Consider the following 22422-nt stretch of genomic DNA (forward strand, 5'->3'; position numbering starts at 1 on the left):
TTGTTTGATGCCAGAATACAGTGGTACCTAGATGCTTCAGGTTACAGACTCTGCTAACCCAGAAATAGTACCTCGGGTTAAGAACTTTGCTTCAGGATGAGAACAGAAATCGCGCGGCTGCAGTTGTGGGAGGCCCCATTAGCTAAAGTGGTACTTCAGGTTTAGAACAGTTTCAGGTTAAAAACAGACCTCCAAAATGAATTAAGTTATTAACCTGAGGTACCACTGTATTATGCTACAGAGACACAGAATACTTGGGCTATAAAGTATATATCAGTATATAAAGTATATATCAAAGAATGAGAATGCTGGGATTTGGCAAATAATTCTCTGCTCCCCAGTAATAATTTCTGAATTGTATTTATTTCTAAAAATAATTTACTTGCTAAAAGCAAAGAACACTAAAACACAGCCATTAAAATATAATCAAGCAGCAAAAAAAGCGTAAGAGGGAGTTTGAGGTAAACACCTGCATGGGTAAAATTAAGTTTTTAACATCATGTCAAAAAGTTTGAGTTTATTCAAGTAGCCCCAGAGTAATGTTCTTACAAGTCTCTTGTAAACAAACACTGAATGCTGAACTGGCACATTCAAAAGGGAAAACGAATGCTTCTTGCACGATCAAATCCTGACTCGGAAGGCAAGATTAGGTCTCCTCACAAAGACATGTGTTCGAACTAGGAACTGTCTACCACTTTGGAACCCCTTTGCTATGGCCCCAGTCTTCATTTGCCAAGAATCATTTCAAAATTTGCAACTAAATATTTCCAGTGACTATCAATGAGGCTTGAAGAAATCTTAGTAACTATAAAAAGTAAAGAAAAAGTCTATAAGTTTTAAAACATCGGGTGGTAACCCTACCAGAGAAAAGCTTGCTTTAGCTACAGCTCCACCACCACCCAGAATGCACAGCGTTGCCTACCTGCAAAGGTCACAATGGTAGTTAGGGAGGGAGGATGGGTAACTATTAGTGAGGGAAAGGGACTAAGGGAGGAGCCTCCAGTGTCACCAAGTAGAGGAGCTTTGCTGTTCCCTGGAGGGTAAGATTAGCATTTGGAAGGAAAAACGGTCAAGGATGCCATCATTGTCCTTTTAAAGCCAATAACTTCATTTTTGAGATGCCCAGGTATAATACATATATATTTGACACAGAGAGCAAGAGGATCAAAGGATTGACCACATAGACCTGTGATATGCCTTAAGATCCTTTATGGAATGATTTGGGAGAATCTGATGTACATCTGACCTCCCACATCAATCCATGGAAGTGGTTTGTTGGAACATAAACACAGCTGCTGCTTTTATTTTGCAGTGACAGCAGAAAGCATTATTTGATCTGTTCATTTTGGGTGTCCCTGTTGATTCTACAAGGAGACATTGCACTGGAAGCGACTGAATGGGGAACATGTACTTCTGTTCTTCCTGAAAGAAGAATTTCACTGAGAGTAATGATGGCAGATTCCCACGTAGGGCCATGAGCCACGCTAGTATTTCCTATTTGAGATTTGCTTTCTTCACAGAGGCTATCTAAGTCTAGTGTATGGTCTTTAGAGGGGTGCCCTAATTTGGCTGCAGGGACGCGGGTGGTGCTGTGGTCTAAACCACTGAGCCTTGGGCTTGCAGATCAAAAGGTCGGCGGTTTGAATCCCTGCGACGGGGTGAGCTCCGGTTGCTCGGTCCCAGCTCCTGCCAACCTAGCAGTTCGAAACCCCGCCAAAAAGTGCAAGTAGATTAATAGGTACCGCTCCGGCGGGAAGGTAAAAGGTGTTTCCATGCGCTGCTCTGGTTCGCCAGAAAGCGGCTTAGTCATGCTGGCCACATGACCCAGAGTCGTTCGCGACTGGACTTAACTGTCAGGGGTCCCTTTACCTTTACCTTTACCTTTACCTAGTTTGGCTGAGAGGAAGAAAACAAGTTTAATTTAAAAGCAGTGATGGATTTATACCATGTTTCTCTCATAACTGTAACTGGCACATGATATTGCTGCTGGTCTATTACAGCCAGTTTTCAATGGATTGTCAGAATTTGGCATGTTATAAAAACCAAGCATGAGATGCTACCTAAGCTGGTTGTCTGAATTATTCTAAGCAGAATGCCCTGGAACCTATTTTTCTATTCCTAAACTCAGCTATAGCCCATATGAAACAATAATAGTTTACCTCTGTGCAGGTGTAGAGTGCCTATCCTACACCCCAATGAAATGATAGTAGCAGATAGAAAACAGGAGGTAGAAAGAAAAACTGCTTTCCTTTGAAGAGAGAACACAGCTAAGGACGAGCTGGAATACCTTGAGAAATGGCAGGATCAGTAAAACATGGCTTCGACATCCTTGGCTTTCACCGGTTTTGTATAACTGTGACTTCGTTAAGAAATCACAAAGCAGCTTCAACACATCTGGGATTAAAGGAAAGTGTTTTTAAGGCTGAGGGAATAGATCTGAACTTTGGACAGGGTCAGCTCTACCATTAGGAAATGCGAGATAGCTGCCTCAGGCGGCACCCTGTAAATTTTCCTAATGCCCTCAAGTGTGCTGGAGAATCCTGTCCTGTAGTCAGAATTGAAGTAGGATTATGGAGCTGAAGTAGGTTGGTGGGTGGGAACACGCTACTTTGTCCTTCACACAAAGTGTAATGAGACGGCCCTTACAAGAATTAAGTACTGAACAGAACACAATTTTAATGCGTAATTTCCACTGAAAAGGAAAATCTGCATTTTGCTACATTCACATTGGTGTACTGCGATTTCAAGGTCAAAATCACAGGATTCTGAGTTCATGGCAAAAGTGGTTGTGGCGCTGCTGTGCTCTGCTTGGATCCCAGATCTGTCCATGTCTATTCAGAAATGTCCCCCCTGATTTCAAAAGGAGTTAGTAAAACTGGGCTCCCACGCGTCTTTACTTGGGAAGTGATTTAAAGTAAGCAAGCATAGCACTGGGCTGCCCAAATGTCTTTTCTGAATTCTGTTAAGAAGGCTTAGCAAAAAAGAAGGATGACTTCTCTCAAGGAAAGTACGGTCTCTTTTAAAGCAGCAGTAATATAAATATAGAAAGCATTTTTTTTAAAGTTAGAGAATCGATCAACAATTATATAATTGCTTTCCCCACAATTTTCTTTCAGGGGCGGAGGAAGGGTGTGTGTGGTGGGTGCGGGCTGACCTGGGTGTCACCACTGGGGGGGGGACAAAATGCCGGGCGGCACTCACTGCGGTGCCTGCAGCGCTCCCGAGCCACGTGTCTCTCCTGGGAGTGACGCGGTGGTTTGGGCACCCGCAGGCTCTGTGCTGCCCCAAACCGTCCACCCACCGCCTCCCCCTCAACTGTAGGGCGGCTGAGTGGAAGGAGGCAGGCAGACTCCTTGGAGGCCCCACAGAGCACCCTGCCCTGGCTGGCCCCGCCCCGCGAGCAGCAAGCCCTGCCCCTGGGCGCATGGCACGTGTGCCGCCTGCCCCAGGCGCCTGATCGGCTTGCTTGCTCCGCCACTGCTATCTTTGTTTTGCCTAACGGTTTTTTCCTGTCCTTTTAGGAAACCATGTGGTAATCTATTCAATTCCATTGGACTCATTCTGTTGATGGTTTTGGGGACTGTTAGGTATCTGTCTACTATGTAATAAAATGCGGCGACAGAGCGGCAGACTGATTGGAAGGCCACATGTCTGTTGCATCCTCCTCGTGCCACCCTGCTAGAGTCCCCCCATGTGCTTGGGGCCATCACCTCAGCAGCTCCCCCCATGCTGTGCCCTTGATAAAATGGTGGGTAAAGCACCCTGGAACAAAAATGGAAGGTTTCCATCAGCTTAATGTATCTTAATATCTGTTTGAAGCCGCCAAGAGTGGCTGGGGAGGCCTGGCCAGATGGGCGGGTACAAATAATAAATTATTATTATTATTACTTAAAAAGATCTAAATATTTTAGCCAAATGAAAGCATTTGGCTTGTATGTGTAGCCTCTCTGCACCTTTTGTTGGAAGCAGAGTTTCAGTTATGCAATGTTTCTTAGTTTGCAGGATTACTGCAAAGCAGTGAAGCAACAATGACAGGATGAACCGGCTTCATATAGAAAGAAAACCGTTCCTGGTACCTATAAACGAAGACGCAAAACATGAAGGAGAAAATCGTTAGTGTTTGCAAATCATTTTCGTTTTGTCTTACTAATTACAGCAAAAAAAAAAAGATTTTAAGTTAGTAAGTAAAAAATGGATTTCAAGATCTCCTTTACAAAGGCAGGGAATCGACGGATCAAAGTGCTCCAAATTAATATTTTTAGAGATGACCCCCAAATATGGTGACATGACCTTATACACTGCTTCGTTGCGGTAACAATTCATAAGCACCAATACAGTCTGAAATCTGATTCCTTTCCCATCCGTGGTAGCCACTGGCTCTCTTCCACTGCTGGATTCTTGCTGCCCATTGTGGCATCATTAAATCAGGACTTGCCCAACATCAGCAAATGAGTTTGTGACCCACAAGCATTAGGAAACATGGTCTTCCAGACCCAAACTCAAGTCAATTCTGTTGACCTATGTATATTTTTTAAGTTTTTCATTTAATAGTAAATCAAGAAAGGTTTATGCCCCAACTTCCTGTAAAATGGGTTTGCAAAGAGGTGATCGGGGAGCCCAAATCTATGCATGTTTACTCCAAAGCAAGTTTTGCTGACTCCTGTAGAACTTACCCCCAGGTAAGTATGCATAGGATTTCGCCCCCTTCGTAAGAGCACATCTGAGTGAGCGAGTGGCTGCCCACTGTTGGAAATAGGATGCATGGATGAGATATTACAGTTTCATGCAAAGGAAATCTTTGGTTCTTACGCTAATCATGTACACTCAACAGAGAACCACAGTCAACACTGGTTCTCTGACGCATGAAACTACATGATGCACAACTTTGTCATCTTGCTCCCAGCTGTTGCTCCTGGGCACCAGTTTTAAAACCAGAAAGCCATTGTGTTGTTATTATTACCCACAAAACTCCAAAGTAACGGCACGAAGCATCACCCTCACTCCGACTTGGCTTCAGACACTATCACACTGGCAACATGAAGCCATATCAGAGTGAGGGTAACACGCCTGCCCTCTGTAGTTTTAGGTTTGTTTGCTTTTTTAAAAAATTGAGGTAAAAATATGTCATTTACCAGCAGTCCCATAATGCAATTACTGTTCACCCCAAATTTTGCCCTTGTTTGTGCTCCCCCAGAATCACTGAAATGCCCCTTTCAGCACCTTTTAAAGCACATTTAGATGCACATCTCATGTAACATGTGTTAAAGATCTTAGGAAGATACTCAGAGATCTTTAAAAACTACAGTATAGTCTGTAGCTGTTTCTGTTGGTTTGCGATCTTAAGTAATCTTACTTCCTGGAAGTGTATTCTTTCTGTTTGTTAGGAGTCTTACAGATGGGCTACAGTAAGAGATCCCATGTTCAGCAGTGCAGGCATAAATTAACACAGTATGATTATGTCACATAAATAAAACACTGCTATAGCTACCTCATGGATTGTTTCTCAGGTTTCCTGTTATTCTGTTCTTATTGTCCCCTCTAACAGGATTGGCAAAGCCTGAACTCCCATCTCAAAAATTCCTGAAAATCGCTTTAGACAATTGCCTTCCTGTAGTTTCGTGCCACCAGGGACTGTTTCCTGGTATGTCTCCAGCAACTTTGTGTTCAAGAAATGTATTGGGAATTGGGTCAGAAAGGTTGATTCGTACTTTGAGTGTATTCTGACAGGAAATCCAAACAAAAATAATATGGGTATTTGAAGGAAAATTGGACAGGGGCGCCAACTATAGGGGATGGAAGGGGCTTCAGCCCCCTCAATATTTCTGGGCAGGAGGCCAAAGGCCCCCCCCCAATAATGAGGGGGCCACTATCCCTTACCACTGGCTGATTCGTCGGGTGGGGCCGGGTGGGCCGGGAACCACAGACATAGATTTTCACTCTCCCTGCTCCCCACCACCGACCCATTCCCCAGCTTGCTGCCGCTGGGAGAGTGCTGGTGATGCCAGGCTCCCTCAATGTGTGGAGCACGTTGGCTCCCCTGCTCCCCAAGGTAAAACACCTTGAATTCAATGGGGCTTCTTAGCTGGTTAGTATGCATAGGGTTACAACTTTCAATAGTGATTCTTCAGTTTCCTGAAACAAAGCAACTCTTGGATAGGTGTGGTATGCGGATAACATCTCGCCACTGTTCCACACCTTGCTGGAAGGGTAAAAGGAAAAATTTTAAATTATTTCATCTTATATGATCTATGAAGAAATCTCCCATTGTGGGCAGGGGCCTAGAACCTTGAGAGCGATTCTGTTTTATTAAAGTCAAACCAAAGTTCACGGTTAGTCCAGACTGGCCCCAGGATATTAGCTTGGAGGTGCAGCTGAAATAACTGGGAGGGGGGGGTGCATTTCTTGTCTACGTGCGCAAGGATTGTTAATTCAGGATGATAATCCCCCAAACGATCTTGGCATCAGCTTCTGCTCACATGGAATGTTCCTCACTGTAAAGGCATTTGTTGCCGAATTCTCTCCCGCGGCAACATTCCAAGAGAAAGGGGAAAAAAGCTCAATAAAGCCTTATTCTCTGTGGGCAGAGACTTAAGAGTATATGTGGGCAGAGTTTTAAGAGCAAGCCCTAAGGCCTTAAAGGACTCATTGCCATTACCTTTGGCTAACTTTACTGGAGAATGAATGGGTTGGGTGTTGTAATAAACTGGTTGTGTGTTTCAGTGGCATTTACACAGTGTTCAAAACTCTAGTTTGATTTTATTTCATTTGATGTTCTTCCCTCTTAAAACATGAGCATGTTTTCAGTGCTGACTGATGTATGTTTCTTCCGCTATGGCACGTAACTTTTTTATGAGAGGTCTGGCATCAGCACCTGGTGTGGGATAACCAGCCTCATATAACCAACATGCTTAAGTCTAATTAATGCATGAAGGGGTTAATGCCATAGAGAAAGCTGTCCTGCCAGGCTTAGCTAGGTCATTGGAGAAGGAAGATAATTAAGCCTTTGTTTCCCTTCCATTTACCTGTGAAGCTCAGCGTGTAAAGAGGTTGGAGCTGGTTGCTCCAGATTCAGACCACACGGCTCTAACAACCCTTTCTTGTATTCCTGTACCAATAATTTAGGAACTTACCACCCCTTTAACTAAATTTTATTGCCTGTGTTTTCTGACTGATGTATTGAAAACACATGAATCTGACATTTGGAGAGTTTGTAAGTACCGTGCACCATTTTTAGCTCACCAAATGTGTGGTGTTTTTTTCTATGCTAGGGGAAGAGGGAAACTTTGGAAGGAACTCACAAGGGCATATTTTAAAGGTTTGATAACCTAGATTTCCACTCTTTACTTTGCTGCATATTTTGTGATTTTAAATTTCTGCTGGGGCTCTCTCACCACAGAGTACTTGCCCCAAACCTGGATCTTGGTTTTTGTGAATGCTTTTTGCTGTTTTTATTCTTTGATGTGGCATACCGCCCTGATATAAGTGCAGATGATAAAGATATAAATAAGGGAAAGGGATGGATAAATAAATAACTTGATGCTGGAATACTATGCTAAATTGCTATGCTAAATTGTTCTCTTTCGTCCTGGGATTAATTTTTAGCTCTCTCTTGTGTCAGCACAGCTTGTAAATGCCAAAGATGTCTGTGAATGGGATCTACGAAAGCAGCTTTGTATTGATTGAATAACCAATTTTGTATTTTGGTAATGTGATATTTTCTTTATACTTTTAGAGCTGACCCAGAGGACTGTGGAAGAGTTGCCTCCTCCCCCCAAAATTGACAAATACAAACTTGCAAGATTTTTAACAGAGAAGGCCATCAGGGTATATGTGACTAGAAATTTTTAAATCCAAAGTATTTATTGGTTGTACTGTATTATTGGCATGCGTATAACAAATTTGCTTCATTAAATATGGTACCATTGATTCTGAAAGAGGAAGAAAGCGGAATGCATCCAACAAACAAACAAAAAAAGATTCTAAAAAAATCCATTGCTTGAAACTCAAAAGCCCACACGGCAGCAGTTTGCAAATTCAGCACTGCTCTTGGCTTATTTTCTCCTATTCCATCCTGTAATGAGCGTTTCCCAATTTTTCAGTTTATGTCTGAAGACATAACCTCCCCATCCCTGAGAGTCAAGAAAAATTTTGAAAGAGAGATTCTCTGCTCAAAGTTCTGGACTCATTCCACTTCTGCCTCTGGTAAACAGGTTTTGTAGGTTTGTCAATTCTTGCTGCAGCTGTTTGTCCAGAGGTGGAAACCGGAGAACAGAAATATCTGCACGCAGATCAGGAGACTTGATGTCTTGCCTCTCAAACCACTTTCAGGCAGTGTTAGAAACTGAGATATGAAATCTAGGAGCTAAATGGCACCCTAAACCTAGGTTACGGGTGCAACAACAGAATGTCTAGGCACGCTTTTTTAAATAACAAGAATACAAAGCTAAAAATGAACGAACTGCAGCTAAAATATTATGTTCATTTTTCACATGGTCTAGTCCTTCCCCTGCCCAACCCCCTAATATTCTTAAGAGGGTCTTAAGCGGGGCTGGAAGTGGGGAGGCACAGAAAGGTCCTCCTTTCCTTCCACTCGGTAGTTTTAATCTGAAATCTTAGGTGCACTACTGCGCCCAGAGCTCAGAAACTGCTTGTGCTAAGGAAATTTCCTGTTGCAAAATGTGCCTAGAAAAATGGGAGTTTTGAACAGTGCTTTCAGGTGCTTTCACATTTATTATTTCTCCCTAGCAAGTTGCTATTACGGAGTGATGAGGTAGAGCCAGACCGGGTCCAGATCAACTCCGTGGCTTTGGAGCTGCTGTTTCCTCACAGCTCCAGAATTCTCCTGAATGGCACGGACACTTGAGGGTACTGGAATGGTTTGAAGAGCCTGTAGCCATCATTGTGCTCTCCGTGACATTGCCAGGGACGTGTCAGGGCCTAGAGATCTTGGAGGATAGCCTTTCCCTGTCTGGCTTTTGCTCTCTTTGACACATTCACCCTCTTGGATAGCACTGTGGAGATGACTGGAAGAGCAGGAAGGGAGGGGGATTAAACTTGGACGGTGATGCTCCTAGTGATGGCCCCGGAATCCTAACCTGCAGTTTTGTGGGACTCTTCCTGCTACTCCCAAGTTTCTATGAATTACTGGACGTGGTTGTGCCACTGCCACAATGGAGAGGACCTCATCCAAGCAAGGAAAGACATACACTACGGGGGTGCATTAGATTCTTTTGTGCATGTGTGGGAATCTAGGTATTATGAGAGCTGTACAGTCGTACCTTGGAAGTCAAATGCCTCACCAGTGGAAAGTTTTGTCGCAACCCCAGAAGTGATTGTTCCAGTTTGCGAATGTTCTTTGGAACCCGAACGTTCGGCAGGGCTTCTGCGGCTTCTGATTGGCTGCAGGAGCTTCCTGCAGCCAATCGGAAGCTGCGTCTTGGTTCACGAACGATTTGGAAGTTGAACAGACTTCCGGAACGGATTCTGTTTGACTTCCAAGGTGCCACTGTAGTTGCACCGATGGCTACAATACAGAAAAGCTTAAGGGCCTGGCGTTCCTGCTATTGCCAAGCATTTGAAAACATGACAAAGGGAGAAAGATCTCTGTTACCTGTGCAACTCCTGCTCAAAGGATAATACAGCATCCATAGGATTGCCTCACGGGGATTTTCCTCACTCCTTAAGATGTAATTCGCAGCCCCGGTTCAAAACATGGCCCTTTTGAGAAATAGGAAGGGCTGCTGGTGAAGCGGTTGAGATCCTTTCTTCAAATACCACTCTCCTGGTTTACATTGCCCCCTTCCCCACACCCTGAAGCGACTATTGGACCTGAAGGGGGAAATCATCCAGGTACTGAAATGTTTCCCACTTCAGAGTGAATTTCAACCTGTGGGTTGCCTTTAGACTAGGGAGTAACAAGGGGAGAAGAGGCTAACCATCTCTCAGCACCACTTTGCTGACGTTTAAGGCAGATGTATAGGCCAGCTTGGCTCCAGGTTTCAGGGGGCTAGACTAATGCTGCTGCTCTGATGGGGGATTATCATTGTCACTGCCCACGATGCCCTGGGCGGTTGTACAGATGAAACTCGAAAAATTTGAATATCGTGGAAAGGTTCATTTCTTTCAGTAAATCAATTTAAAAGGTGAAACTAATATATGAGATAGACTCATGACATGCAAAGCGAGGTATGTCAAGCCTTTATTTGTTATAATTGTGATGATTAACAATTTCAACTTTGGGGTTTTCATCAACTGTACGCCATAATCACCACAATTATAACAAAGAAAGGCTTGACATATCTCGCTTTGCATGTCATGAGTCTATCTCATATATTAAACTCCAGTAGATAATGAAAACAATTGCTTACATAAATGGACTTTCCCACAATATTCTAATTTTTCAAGTTTCACCTGTACTGTTGCTCCCTTTTGGGCAATTGCAACGATGGCCTCTCGACACTGCTGTACAGAGGAGCCCTAGAAAATGGTCCCTGGCGCCATCGTCAACATCTCACTGGCTCATGCAAGACTCTTCTCGATTGTGGCAGCGGCAGCGGTGGCGCTGAGGCGGGAAATGGAACATTCCGGGATCGAATCATAAGCTGGGATGGCTTCTGTAATTCAGGGGTGTCCAGGGAAAATCGGGGCAGTTAAATGGTATGCTGCGAGGCCTCCAAGAGCTGTCCAAGGAGGTGGATGCAAAATTGCTTTAAAAATATTATAGGGATGCTAAATTGCTTTAAAAAAATGAAACTGTGCGAGCTGTCCATTGGAGATCTCCTCCATCTTGTCTGCTCTGAGCCTGAAAGGCATTTGCCTGTGATTTCAGGAAAAGAGAATTTTTACAATCTGCGGACCTTACCCGGTAATTCGTGCATCTTTAAGGAAGAGAGGCTGGGTAGAGAGAAAGCACACCGTTAAAGGCGACATTCCGGACCACAAAGAGGAAGGGAATGACGCTGAACGCGTTGTCAAATCGGGTAAGAGCCCTTCAAATGTATTACCCCTTTCAAATAATTCCCCCTGCTTTTTATCTGTGTAGAAATTGGCATAAAAATATTAGAAATAAACGTGCAAGTTTTGTAGTTTCCTGCTTTGACCTTTAGGGGAAAAAGTTATTGAGGGTACCTTGGTAGTTCTTGGTAGTTCTTGGGGACACGGGTGGCACCGTGGTCTAACCCACAGAGCCTAGGGCTTGCCGATCCGAAGGTCGGCAGTTCGAATCCCCGTGACGGGGTGAGCTCCCGTTGCTCGGTCCCAGCTCCTGCCCACCTAGCAGTTTGAAAGCACATCAAAGTGCAAGTAGATAAATAGGTAATGCTTCGGTGGGAAGGTAAACGGCGTATCCGTGCGCTGCTCTGGTTTACCAGAAGCGGTTTAGTCATGCTGGCCACATGACCTGGAAGCTGTCTGCGGACAAACGCTGGCTCTCTCGGCCTAAAGAGCGAGATGAGCGCGCAACCCCAGAGTCGGACACAACTGGACCTAATGGTCAGGGTACCTTTACCTTTGCCTTGGTAGTTCTTAATGGTTTAACTTGATTATCATGGGGCGAAGGGAGAATTATTTGCATGCTTTTGCATGCTTTTTTCTTTCTCACAGCCAAGAGTTGCCTGTTGCCTGTCTTCAAGTTTCCCATAGCCAGTGCTTTTTTTCTTAAAAAAATAAATAAATAAATTAGGGGTACTCTCATTTTCCTACTCAAATTGAAATACTGCCCCTCAATGAGGCCAAACTTAGAATCACAAAATGTTTAGGGGTCTGCATACCCCTCCGTTCCCCCAGAAAAAAAATCACTGCCCATAGCTTTAGCTACTACGATGTCACAGAATGCTCACAAACATTCTAGCTAGCTAAGGAGAAGGCTCACTCACAAAATGTTGAAAATCTGCGCAGGTGAAAAAAGAGCCAATGGACAGGACATACACATATGTTGTGGAAAGAAAGGGATTTCAGTTCTTAATTCAGATGAGTTTTATACTGTGAAACTAGACTTCTCCCATGCTTAATATGTGTTGGGGGGTCAGTTTGCCTCAACACTACATTTTAGTTACTATTTCTCCCATCAAATTTGAAAACCTGCATTTTTATCCCAGAGATGAAGAATCACATGGTGGACTGTCACTCAGTTCAAGGAGAAAGGAAGCTTAGCAAGGGTTGCCATATTTCAAAAAGTGAAGAAGCTCACTCCTGGTAAATTGCTTTCTGTAAAATGGGATTAATAAACTGGATTAGAAATGGCCACAACTTTATTGGATTACAGATATAGGTGGAATTTTGGCTCAGGCACTGGGTAATTAATTGATTTTTAAAAGGTAAGGGAACTCAGTTCCTCTCAGTTCCTGCTCAGTTTAATTTGCTGCAATCTCTTTGACTTGCCTGAAAGCAACATACTGATGATTCCTGTTCTGTTATTTTTCACGGCTCTCTGAAAAGAAAGCAAAACTACTTTGCGCGATGAGGAAGGTCAGATTGCCAATTCAAGTGACATCCATGATATAATGGTAAGGTTACAGAGGTAATGAGCGTTCCAGTGAAGCAACCTTTGTGAAATATATATGAAAAATCTGCTCTGGATTTCATTCCCCTGGTTTTCCACAGACCTCTCCACCGCTAGGCAACATATTTTTGCCTCGGAGCAAGCTTCGTCCTCATTGGGCTGTTTGTGAGGTTCCGCCTCCTTCAGGCTCCCCCCCCCGAAAGATTTTGCAATTCCCCCAAACCTACAAAGCCACCACAGCTATGTGAGATGTAGCAAGGACCGTTTTGTCTGGATGGGTTCACTGGAGCATTTAATCACCTCATTTCCAATTACAAACTGGCAGTCCTCTCATGGCACTGTGATATGCCCCTAAACATGGGACCAATGTTTGCGGGCAGATCACGGTGAAACATGAAACTAGTCACATGTTTAAGTAAGTGTGCAGAACCCGGCAATTGTTATTTTTTTGGAGAGAAAGCAGAGTTGGTGCAAACAACACTTTTGAGGACAACTTGCACCCAAATAGAGGGCAACCTTTAGCCGAAAACCAGTGTGAGACTGTGAGCAGAATTCAGCGAATGTTCCAAATCAGAGGCCTACACCTGTTTCCCCCCCCTCCAAGATAAAAGTGACCAGGTTACGCATGCTTGTTTAAGCACATGACAAATGCCACTTGTAGTTTTGTTCACTTGCAAAAGTATAGAAATCAGGCAGGTGCCTTTACTGTATTCTTTTTGGCACCCGCTGAAGATATTCTTATTTAGACAAGCCAACCCAGATGTTTAGAAAGTCTGCATGAGTTTTAATTTGTTTCAGTCTGTTCTATGTTGGTTTTAAACTTTCTGTATAAAGGGCTACCTTTGAAGGTGACCCGGAAACTACAACTAATCCAGAATGCGGCAACTAGACTGGTGACTGGGAGTGGCCGCCGGGACCACATAACACCAGTCCTGAGAGATCTGCATTGGCTCCCAGTACGTTTCCGAGCACAATTCAAAGTGTTGGTGCTGACCTTTAAAGCCCCAAATGGCCTTGTGCCAGTACACCTGAAGGAGCGTCTCCACCCCCATCATTCAGCCCGGACACTGAGGTCCAGCTCTGAGGGCCTTCTGGCTGTTCCCTCGCTGCAAGAAGCGAGGTTACAGGGAACCAGGCAGAGGGCCTTCTCGGTAGTGGAACTCCCTCCCTTCAGATGTCAAAGAGATAGATAACTACCAGACATTTAGAAGACACCTGAAGGCAGCCCTGTTTAGGGAAGTTTTTAATGTTTGGTGTTTTATCGTGTTTTTACTATTCTGTTGGGAGCTGCCCAGAGTGTCTGGGAAAACCCAGCCAGATGGGTGGGGTATAAATAATAAATTGTTGTTGTTGTTGTTGTTGTTGTTAAATTCTGGTGGTAACATTTTGTGATAATTTTATTCCTTTGTCTTTTTCTGTAAACCGCTTTGATGGTTTTTTCGTTTAATTTTCATTTCACTTTTAAATTGTATACTGCCTTTCTACATGACCATTCACAAGGCGGTTTACACGCAGAAGAAACAACAACCAAGAGGCATACAAATTTTATGAAATAGATAAATACTGGGTTAATAGGATAGGATTTTCCTGGTGGAATCATAATGCAGTCTTCTTTGGGCCAGTCTAGGTTGGTAAGAAATGAAGAAACTACCTTTTACTGGACGATAAAAAAGGATGCCGTTGATTACTATAATCTCCACATTGATCAGATAATGAACCATTATGCAAGAACTGGCTCTTTTACAACTAAAGTAAGTCTTGTAAATAGTGGGTAGGATAACTTGCCATTACAGCAGTGGCTGACTTCTGGTATCAGAAGTGTAAAGAAAGCAACGTTTGGGAATATCTGTGTAAAAAAAGCGGTCTTGTAGCCGAATCGGCGCTTTCCATCCCTTTCCACCCCCCACATCGTTTTGGAATACTATTAGGAATTAAAAATAATAATAATCCACCCATTTTGTCGGAAACCACCCCACCAATAAAGAAAGCTCAGCATTGGTATTGATTAGGGAACACATCCTAATTGTGTGAGCTTTGATTTCTTACACTTATTACTGATCAATACCACTTACCGGTGAGAACCTCTTCTTTCATCTTGTTTAGAAGGATTGTACAGTATTGTTCCACCCAGGTTCTAACAGAGCACAAGCTGTCACTTGTCAGCTTCCACCTCCTTCCTGATTTTCTCCAACGCTTGCCACCTTTTCCTTGCAGGATTTTATATGCATAAGTTATCTACTGTTAACTGGCCCTTTGCAATGGGCGAGTGCCTTGGTCTAATTCAGGGGTCAGCAAACTTTTTTTGAAGGGGGCTGATTCACCATCTCCCAGACCTTGTGGCGGGCTGGACCACGTGCTGCGGAGGGGACTTCTCTCCCTCCCCCTGCCTACCTATGCTGCTGCAGAGCCGCTCGTCCCTCCGCCGCCGCCCACAGCCTCTGCCACTCGCAAGGGCAGGCACGGGATCCACAGCTGAGAGAGGCGCTGCGCTGGGCTCTGCCAACCACAGCTCTTGTGCCTGCCCTTGTGAGTGGCGGAGGCTGTGGGCGGCGGTGGAGGGACGAGCAGCCCGAAAGGGCTAGCTGGGTCAGGAAAGGCGCTTCTCAAAATGGCGCTCGGCAAGCTCAGCCCAGCCTTTCCTCCAAGATGCAGGGTGCGGAGAAGGGCGGGGAGAAGCTAGGAGGAGGGAAGGAGGAGGCCCTGCGGTGTGTGTGAGAGAAGAAGAAGAAAAGTTTGGATTTGATATCCCGCTTTATCACTACCCGAAGGAGTCTCAAAGCGGCTAACATTCTCCTTTCCCTTCTTCCCCCACAACAAGCACTCTGTGAGGTGAGTGGGGCTGAGAGACTTCAAAGACGTGTGACTAGCCCAAGGTCACCCAGCAGCTGCATGTGGAGAAGCGGAGACGCGAACCCGGTTCACCAGATTACGAGTCTACCGCTCTTAACCACTACACCACACTGGCTCTCCAGAGAGGGAGAGAAGGAAAAAATCGCACCAAAAAAATGGCACCGCCGTAAAAAATTAACGGAAAAATTTAACAAACAGAATTGCTGATCCACGGAATGTCCACGGGCCGGATCCTCAGGGCAATTGGGCTGGATCTGGCCTGCGGATCATAGTTTGCAGACCTCTAGTCTGATTCCTTCCTTTGCATCACCATGCCATGTTTGGGGTCTGGGCAGCACTGCTTCCTGAATGGAAGGTGTTATGTATTGGTTTAATATGCATACATGAGTTTCACTGCTAGTTCTGTAACTACCTTTCCCGCTCCAGGGTAATTCAGACGGGGGCGGTGACAGTTGCTATTGGTTAACTTGTTGGCATAATTTGGATCCTTACTCTGATTGGGTCCCGCCAAAATCTAAATGTATCCTTTCCCCCACTCCTGTTCTGAGAGTATAAAGGGAGCTCGCCCTTTCCCTCCAGTCAGTCAAGTTCCTACTGCATCATCATCATCATCATCATCATCATCATCATTATTATTTAAAATTTATAAGATTTTTCATTTTAAAGCACAAATCATTACATGGTTAAATTTTTCATACTCCCCCCTCTCCTACCGAGGAGAGCAAAATATCCAAATCCACAGGAGCACATATAATATAATTTCACATTTAACTCATCATTTTGCATAAATCATTGCTTAGTGCTGACCCTTTTCCTGGGCCAGGTATTCCTACTCCTTTCAATTTCATCTTTAAATTGACTTCCTCAAATCCCCCCTGTTGACTTCAAAGGAAAAACACATTTCCCAGTTTTCCAATCATCTTCAAATCTAATTTATACTACATTTCTTTCCTCCTTAACATTTTTAAAATCATTAATACATCAAACTTAATTACTTATATTTTCTTCTCTACCTCGGCCTCAATATACTTCTGAACTTTTCTAATTTCTTAACCAATTTTAGCTATTCTAACAATAATTTTAAAAAACTACCTCCCTTTTTCTACCCCCTTCCCTCCCTCCGGCAAGTTCCTACTGCATTAAAGGAGATTGTTCTTGTTAGACTTGACTCCTAGCATATCCTTGCTAGCATGCTGAATCACTACCCAGAGCTGATTACACGAAGAGCTGAAATCACATAGACACTGCACCCACGACTTAACAGAAGGGATGCTACTGAACAGGAGAAAATCAGAGCCTAAGTGCTTGCTAGCTGGCAAACTCCCTCCCATCCCATTAGGAAATCAGAAATCACCTTGCGGGCCGCTTCAGTGATGCATAAGGCTCTTATGCATCTGAAGTGTATCTGAAGAAGTGTGCATGCACACGAAAGCTCATACCAAGAACAAACTCAGTTGGTCTCTAAGGTGCTACTGGAAAGAATTTTCTATTTCGTTTCGACTAAGGCTCTTACAAATACTGATGGCATTCACTTGATCGATTTCCATTCCTGTCCAAAGATAAAATCCACCAACGGCAGCAATTTTCATCAGAATGCTGCGATACCCGTATGCATTCTGAATGCATGGTTGGTGGGGGCCTTGGTTGGTCACAACCCTGCTCCCACCTCCCAAAAACAGCCGGGTTTCCCCCCCCCCTTCCACAGTACAGCTGAAACCAAGAAGGTCTCGTCATGTAAACTCCCTCAATGTGAACCGTATGCAAGCTCAGCTCCTCTGAGAGAAAGCGGAGTAAAAATGTAATTAAAAAAACGAAGGCTGATCTCTGGACACATGTGTCCAAAGACTGCAGTTCCAGCCCGCGAAACTACAGTACCTGATTTGTTGTTGTTCAGTCGTTCAGTCGTGTCCGACTCTTCGTGACCCCATGGACCAGAGCACGCCAGGCACCCCTATCCTCCACTGCATCCCGCAGTTTGGCCAAACTCATGCCAGTCGCTTCGAGAACACTGTCCAACCATCTCATCCTCTGTCGTCCCCTTCTCCTTGTGCCCTCCATCTTTCCCAACATCAGGGTCGTTTCCAGTACCTGATAGAGTAAAGTAAAAAGGGTAAAAGTAAAGGGCCCCTGGATGGTTAAGTCCAGTTGAATTCAACTATGGGGTGCCCCGCTCATCTCCACTTTCAGGCGAAGGGAGTCGGCGTTTGTCCACAGAAGCTTTCCGGGTCATGTGGCCAGCATGACTAAACCGCTTCTGGTGCAATGGGATACCGTGATGGAAGCCAGAGTGCACGGAAACGCCATTCACCTTCCTGCTGCAGTGGTACCTGCCGTATTTTTCCATGCATAAGACACCCCCATGTATAAGACAACCCCTATTTTTTATAACCCAAAATTAAGAAATTAAGTTGTTTAGCTTTTTGGGAGGGTGGGGGAGGTCACTTCTGCCAATCGCTCACCCACCTGCCCGCCACTGCCGATCGCTCGCCACAGCCACTGCTGATCGCACACCTCGCCGCAGCCGCCAATTGTCTGCCCGCTCGCCGCCACCAACAGCCCACCCGCCCACTTGCCGCAGCCGCCAATCGCTTGCCCGCCTCACCACAGCCACCAATCGCCTGCCCGTTTGCCACAGCCACAGCCAATTGCTAGCAGGCCTTGCCGCAGCCCCCAATCACCCGCCCAATCGCCACTGCCAACCTCCTGCTTGCTGCTGCCATTAATTGCACGTCCCCCTCTGCATTCACTATCCGTGTGCAGTAATACCTCCGTGAATGTCCGCCTCGTCTAGTGTCCATTCCAGCAAACGTCCATGGCAAACCCAGAAGTACCGGGACGGGTTACTTCCGGGTTTACCGCTCACACATACGCAGAAACGCTAAATCGCGACACTTTGCCCTGCAACCTTTTCAGCTAGCGGTCGGTGCTCCGGGACAGATCCCGGTCACAAAACAAGGTACGACTGTATAAGACAACACCCAATTTTTGCCTAATTTTTTTTTTTTTTTTTACAAAAGCATCGTCTTATACACAGAAAAATACGGTATTTATCTACTTGTGCTGGGGTGCTTTCAAACGGCTAGGTTGGCAGAAGCTGGGACAGAGCAACAGGAGCTCACTCCGTTTTGGGGATTTGAACCCGCCGACCTTCCAATAGGCTCAGTGGTTTAGATCACAGCGCCACCCGCGTCCCTATCCCCTGTAAGCAGGCTTAGAACATATATCATTTTTGCACATTTGGAGAGAGGCAGGATTGTTTTCTTAGAATCACAGAACCCTTCCTTTTTCTTTTGACTTGCACGTGTCTATTAAAGCAACAAACCTCAGGTAAATACCCTTGTTTTATTTAAAGATTGGACTTTGTTTGCATATGAGGAATTTGCCATGGTATGTGTCAGCCAACCCAAACTCTTTCTTCCCTCGGTGTTATGGCATTTGCATGGAAGACGAGAAACTAGATTTTATTGGTGAGTTGCTTTAAATTTCTTTCAGTCTTGGGAATGTGGCACGGTTTTAGCCTCGATAGGCAGAAATGTTTTATACACTTACTTTTAAACATGCACAGAGTTATTTTCCTTCCGCGCGGGGGGATTCTCAGTGACTCATTCAGGCCATCCATGAACAGTGCCGGATTTACTTATAAGCTAAACTAGCTATAGCTTAGGGCCCCACTCTCTTGGCCCCCCCAGAAAAATTAAAGAAAAAAACACCTGGATGTACATTTCCAAAATATAAGAAAAAAGCATATAAAATGAAACCTACATACAGCAAATGGCTTTAGATACCTGTTAGGTCCATAAATTACCATATAGCATATATTCAACACAAAAAACAGCGACAATTTGTTGTCAACAAAGGACAGCTGGACATATAAAGGGCCCCATTACCTTCCGTAGCTTAGGGCCTCATCAAACCCAAATCCGGTCCTGTCCATGAATACATTTGCAGTTGCAGAACTAAAAGTTGCCCTGTGATCATTTACTTGCCACACTGAGGTTTATGGTTTGGGACACCTGCGGGGGCCAGCAAGTAGCAAAATGTTTACTGGATTTATGTGGACTTTGTAATGCTCTCACCAAATTCTTACAAAACTCCCCAGGGCTCTGCCATTTAAATTGTGTTTTGCTTAAGGGGACAAAGTCCAAAATAATATGTCATTTATTTCAGATGACTTCAGGAAAACAGCAGCATCTTCCATAATCAAATGGGTTGTCAATTCACGTATTTCGGGTGATACCTGTAACAGGCCACTTAAAGATAGGCCTAATGCTGATAAAGAAGATGTGACTTCCACTAAAGGTATTACATAGTAGATGTATTAATATTACAATTTTTTTTAAAAAAATCTTCATTCTGACATTGTTGGCGAGTGGAGGGAAAACCTTCAAAAACCATTGCTAACAGACAAGCTAAGATAAAAAGTTAATTCAGTATTTTTGTGTGCTCTTATTTTAAATTTTGATTTAGACTAAGGTCGCTTGCAGGTGACCTATTTATCGAGCACTCACCCTGATTTCTTCGCACAAAGTTTGCAGAGAGGTTTTCTGACATCCATAGTTTATCGTGCATTCATTCTGATTGGTTTGTGGAGAGGTTAGATGACATTGTGTCAATCAATAGCTAACCATCTTGGCTGCGAGTCCCGGAAGATCTGTTCCTTGTCTTGCAGCCCTTTCCCCAGCCTGGCCTGGGAGGGCAGAGTCCTGACTGACTCCAGCTACAAAAGTTGAGGCTGCTGAAACGAGAATGCTACACATATACAAACAATAGCTCCCCTTCTGACTTTGAGGCTATCGATTTCAACAAAATAACTGAGTGTGTATATGCAGTGTCGATTCTCTCTACAGCCGATTGCTTGTTGCTCTCAGTTCTAAGATACAGTGGTACCTTGGTTTAAGAACAGCTTAGTTTAGGAACAACTTGGAAGAAGAACGCTGCAAACCCGGAAGCAGGTGTTTTGGTTTGTGAACTTTGCCTTGGAATAAGAACATGTGTTCCATTTGGAAATTGAGTCCGCCGCTGCTAATCAGAGGCTTCCTGTTGAGTCTGTCGGCTGTTGAGTCCCGAGCACCCACACAACACAGAGGAGATATTTGGAGCTTTTTTTTTGCATTTATGGGACTGACTTGTGACTGTGGCTTGTGACTTCATTTTTGTGACTGTGTGGAACCCAGTTCAGCTACTGGTTGATTGTGTGACTGCAGAAATGGATAAAAGCCCCCCATCCAAACAATGACCATCATCAGTGCATGCAAGAATTATTTTTTTTACATTTTTTATCATCTACAATACTGTCTTCTTTACATTGATTATTGTCTTCTTTTTATGGACCAGTGGTCTCGTTAGATAGTAAAATTCATGTTAAATTGCTGTTTTAGGGGTTGTTTTTCATCGCCTGGAACGGATTAATCCATTTTCCATTACTTTCTATGGGAAAGCACGCCTCGGTTTAAGAATGCTTTGGTTTAAGAACAGACTTCCGGAACGGATTAAGTTCATAAACCGAGGTACCACTGTATTGAAAAAGGGAAATGTGAAAACATGCTTGTTAATGAGAAAGCACTGGTGTCAAAGTATTGGTTTCAGGAGAAAATGCACTTTTGATGGAATTGTTGTCTAGTTTTCATTCTATTTTACCATTTATTTATTTATTTATCTATCCTTTGAGGAGTTTTAAGTGGCATATACGGCTCTCCAACTCCCCGTTTTATCCTCACAACAACCTGTGAGGTGGGTTTGGCTGAGAGACAGCTACTGGCTCAATATTACCCAGTGAGCTTCATGGCCTGTTGGGGATTTGAACCCTGGTCTCCCGGGTCCTAGTCCAACCCTTAATCTACTACCTGGTTTTGTGTTTTAGGCCCTGCTTCAGAAGCTACAGTTCCCATCATGCTCTGTTCTACGTTGTCTCTCAAATCCTAGTTCCCCTTCTTCCTTGCCAGCACATTAAAGCACACACCTTCCCCTGTAGTATCCTGGGAACTGTAGTTTGTTAAGGGTGCAGGGCAAAGTAGCCCAGTGAAGGGTAAACTACAGTTCCTAGGATTCCTTGGGTGAAGCGATTTGCATTAAATGTACATTGTGTACATAGCCTACACTGCAAGAACATTTTCAAGTGCCCAGTGTGTGCTTTGTTGCTCACCACAAATACTACTGTTCATGCTGCCTTTTTTCCATTTTAGTCTTTCCACATAAATACTCCTGGGGTATTTTGTGTGCTGTGCCTCTCCTGCTGCTGTTGAGGCATTTTTTTATTTTTATTTTACTGCTGCAGCTTCTTCTTCTGTGTGATGGCATTATGGCATAATAGCAACACATCTTTTTAAAACAGCAAAACACATCAAAAAAATTCGAACAAGGACGCAAAAAAGATCAAAAAGATGGTGGCAGTTTCAGAAAAAGAGAAAAAACAACCAAACCGGTAAGAGCAGTTTTGGACACTGCCTTGGTTAGAATAACATGAGGTGTTACTGGTTGAAACGAGCTGCATTTAGATCATGTAAACAAGGCAGCTTAGAATCACATTAAAATTAAGTGTAACTGCTTCAAACCAATAAATACATAACAGAATGAAAAATAAATCTAAAGAGCGACTAGAGCAGCTTTAAAACAATTTATATATATTTTTAAAAATAATATTTAGTAAGTTTTCCAATTTAATAATCCAATAAAAACCACATTAAAACATTCCAAATTACAATACAACCCGAAAAGCCAAATATAAATGCCAAATTATATATCCTTGGGTGACTTCCCATGCTCTGAATTTCACAAAGTGCTGATCATCTAATATTACATTGCATTTCTTAATGAATCATTAAACCGTTCTGATGCTAATCCTTCATTTAATTTTCATTTATTTTTGCAGCCACTGGTCTCTTCAACTTTCGCCTTCTTAGTTCTGTATGAAATATTTTCCCCTGTTGTTATCTACACGCCAGCAATTCCATTTTCGGTTTCTGCTCACAGGAGCCATAATATGCCACATCCCAAGCAAAGAGACGCCATCCGGCAGGCATCCGGAATTCCCCTCTGTAATCTCGCTCCATCTCTCAACATGCTGGTACCTCTGC

General features: G+C 43.9%; 1 protein-coding gene across 1 annotated transcript in view; it reads left to right on the plus strand.

Moving 5' to 3' along the window:
- Positions 1-961: 961 nt before the first annotated feature.
- TTLL8 (tubulin tyrosine ligase like 8) overlaps positions 962-22422 on the plus strand; it is a 38113-nt gene continuing 16652 nt past the window's right edge. The window contains exons 1-9 of the mRNA XM_033163326.1: positions 962-1040; positions 3996-4112; positions 5546-5641; positions 7733-7824; positions 10829-10979; positions 12436-12503; positions 14122-14250; positions 18702-18816; positions 19517-19648. Of these exons, the coding sequence (XP_033019217.1) occupies positions 4037-4112; positions 5546-5641; positions 7733-7824; positions 10829-10979; positions 12436-12503; positions 14122-14250; positions 18702-18816; positions 19517-19648 (859 nt within the window). The 5' untranslated portion in view covers positions 962-1040; positions 3996-4036. The remainder of the gene's footprint in view (positions 1041-3995; positions 4113-5545; positions 5642-7732; positions 7825-10828; positions 10980-12435; positions 12504-14121; positions 14251-18701; positions 18817-19516; positions 19649-22422) is intronic.

Source organism: Lacerta agilis, chromosome 10 (genome assembly GCF_009819535.1).
Source record: "Lacerta agilis isolate rLacAgi1 chromosome 10, rLacAgi1.pri, whole genome shotgun sequence".
Lineage (NCBI taxonomy): Eukaryota > Metazoa > Chordata > Lepidosauria > Squamata > Lacertidae > Lacerta > Lacerta agilis.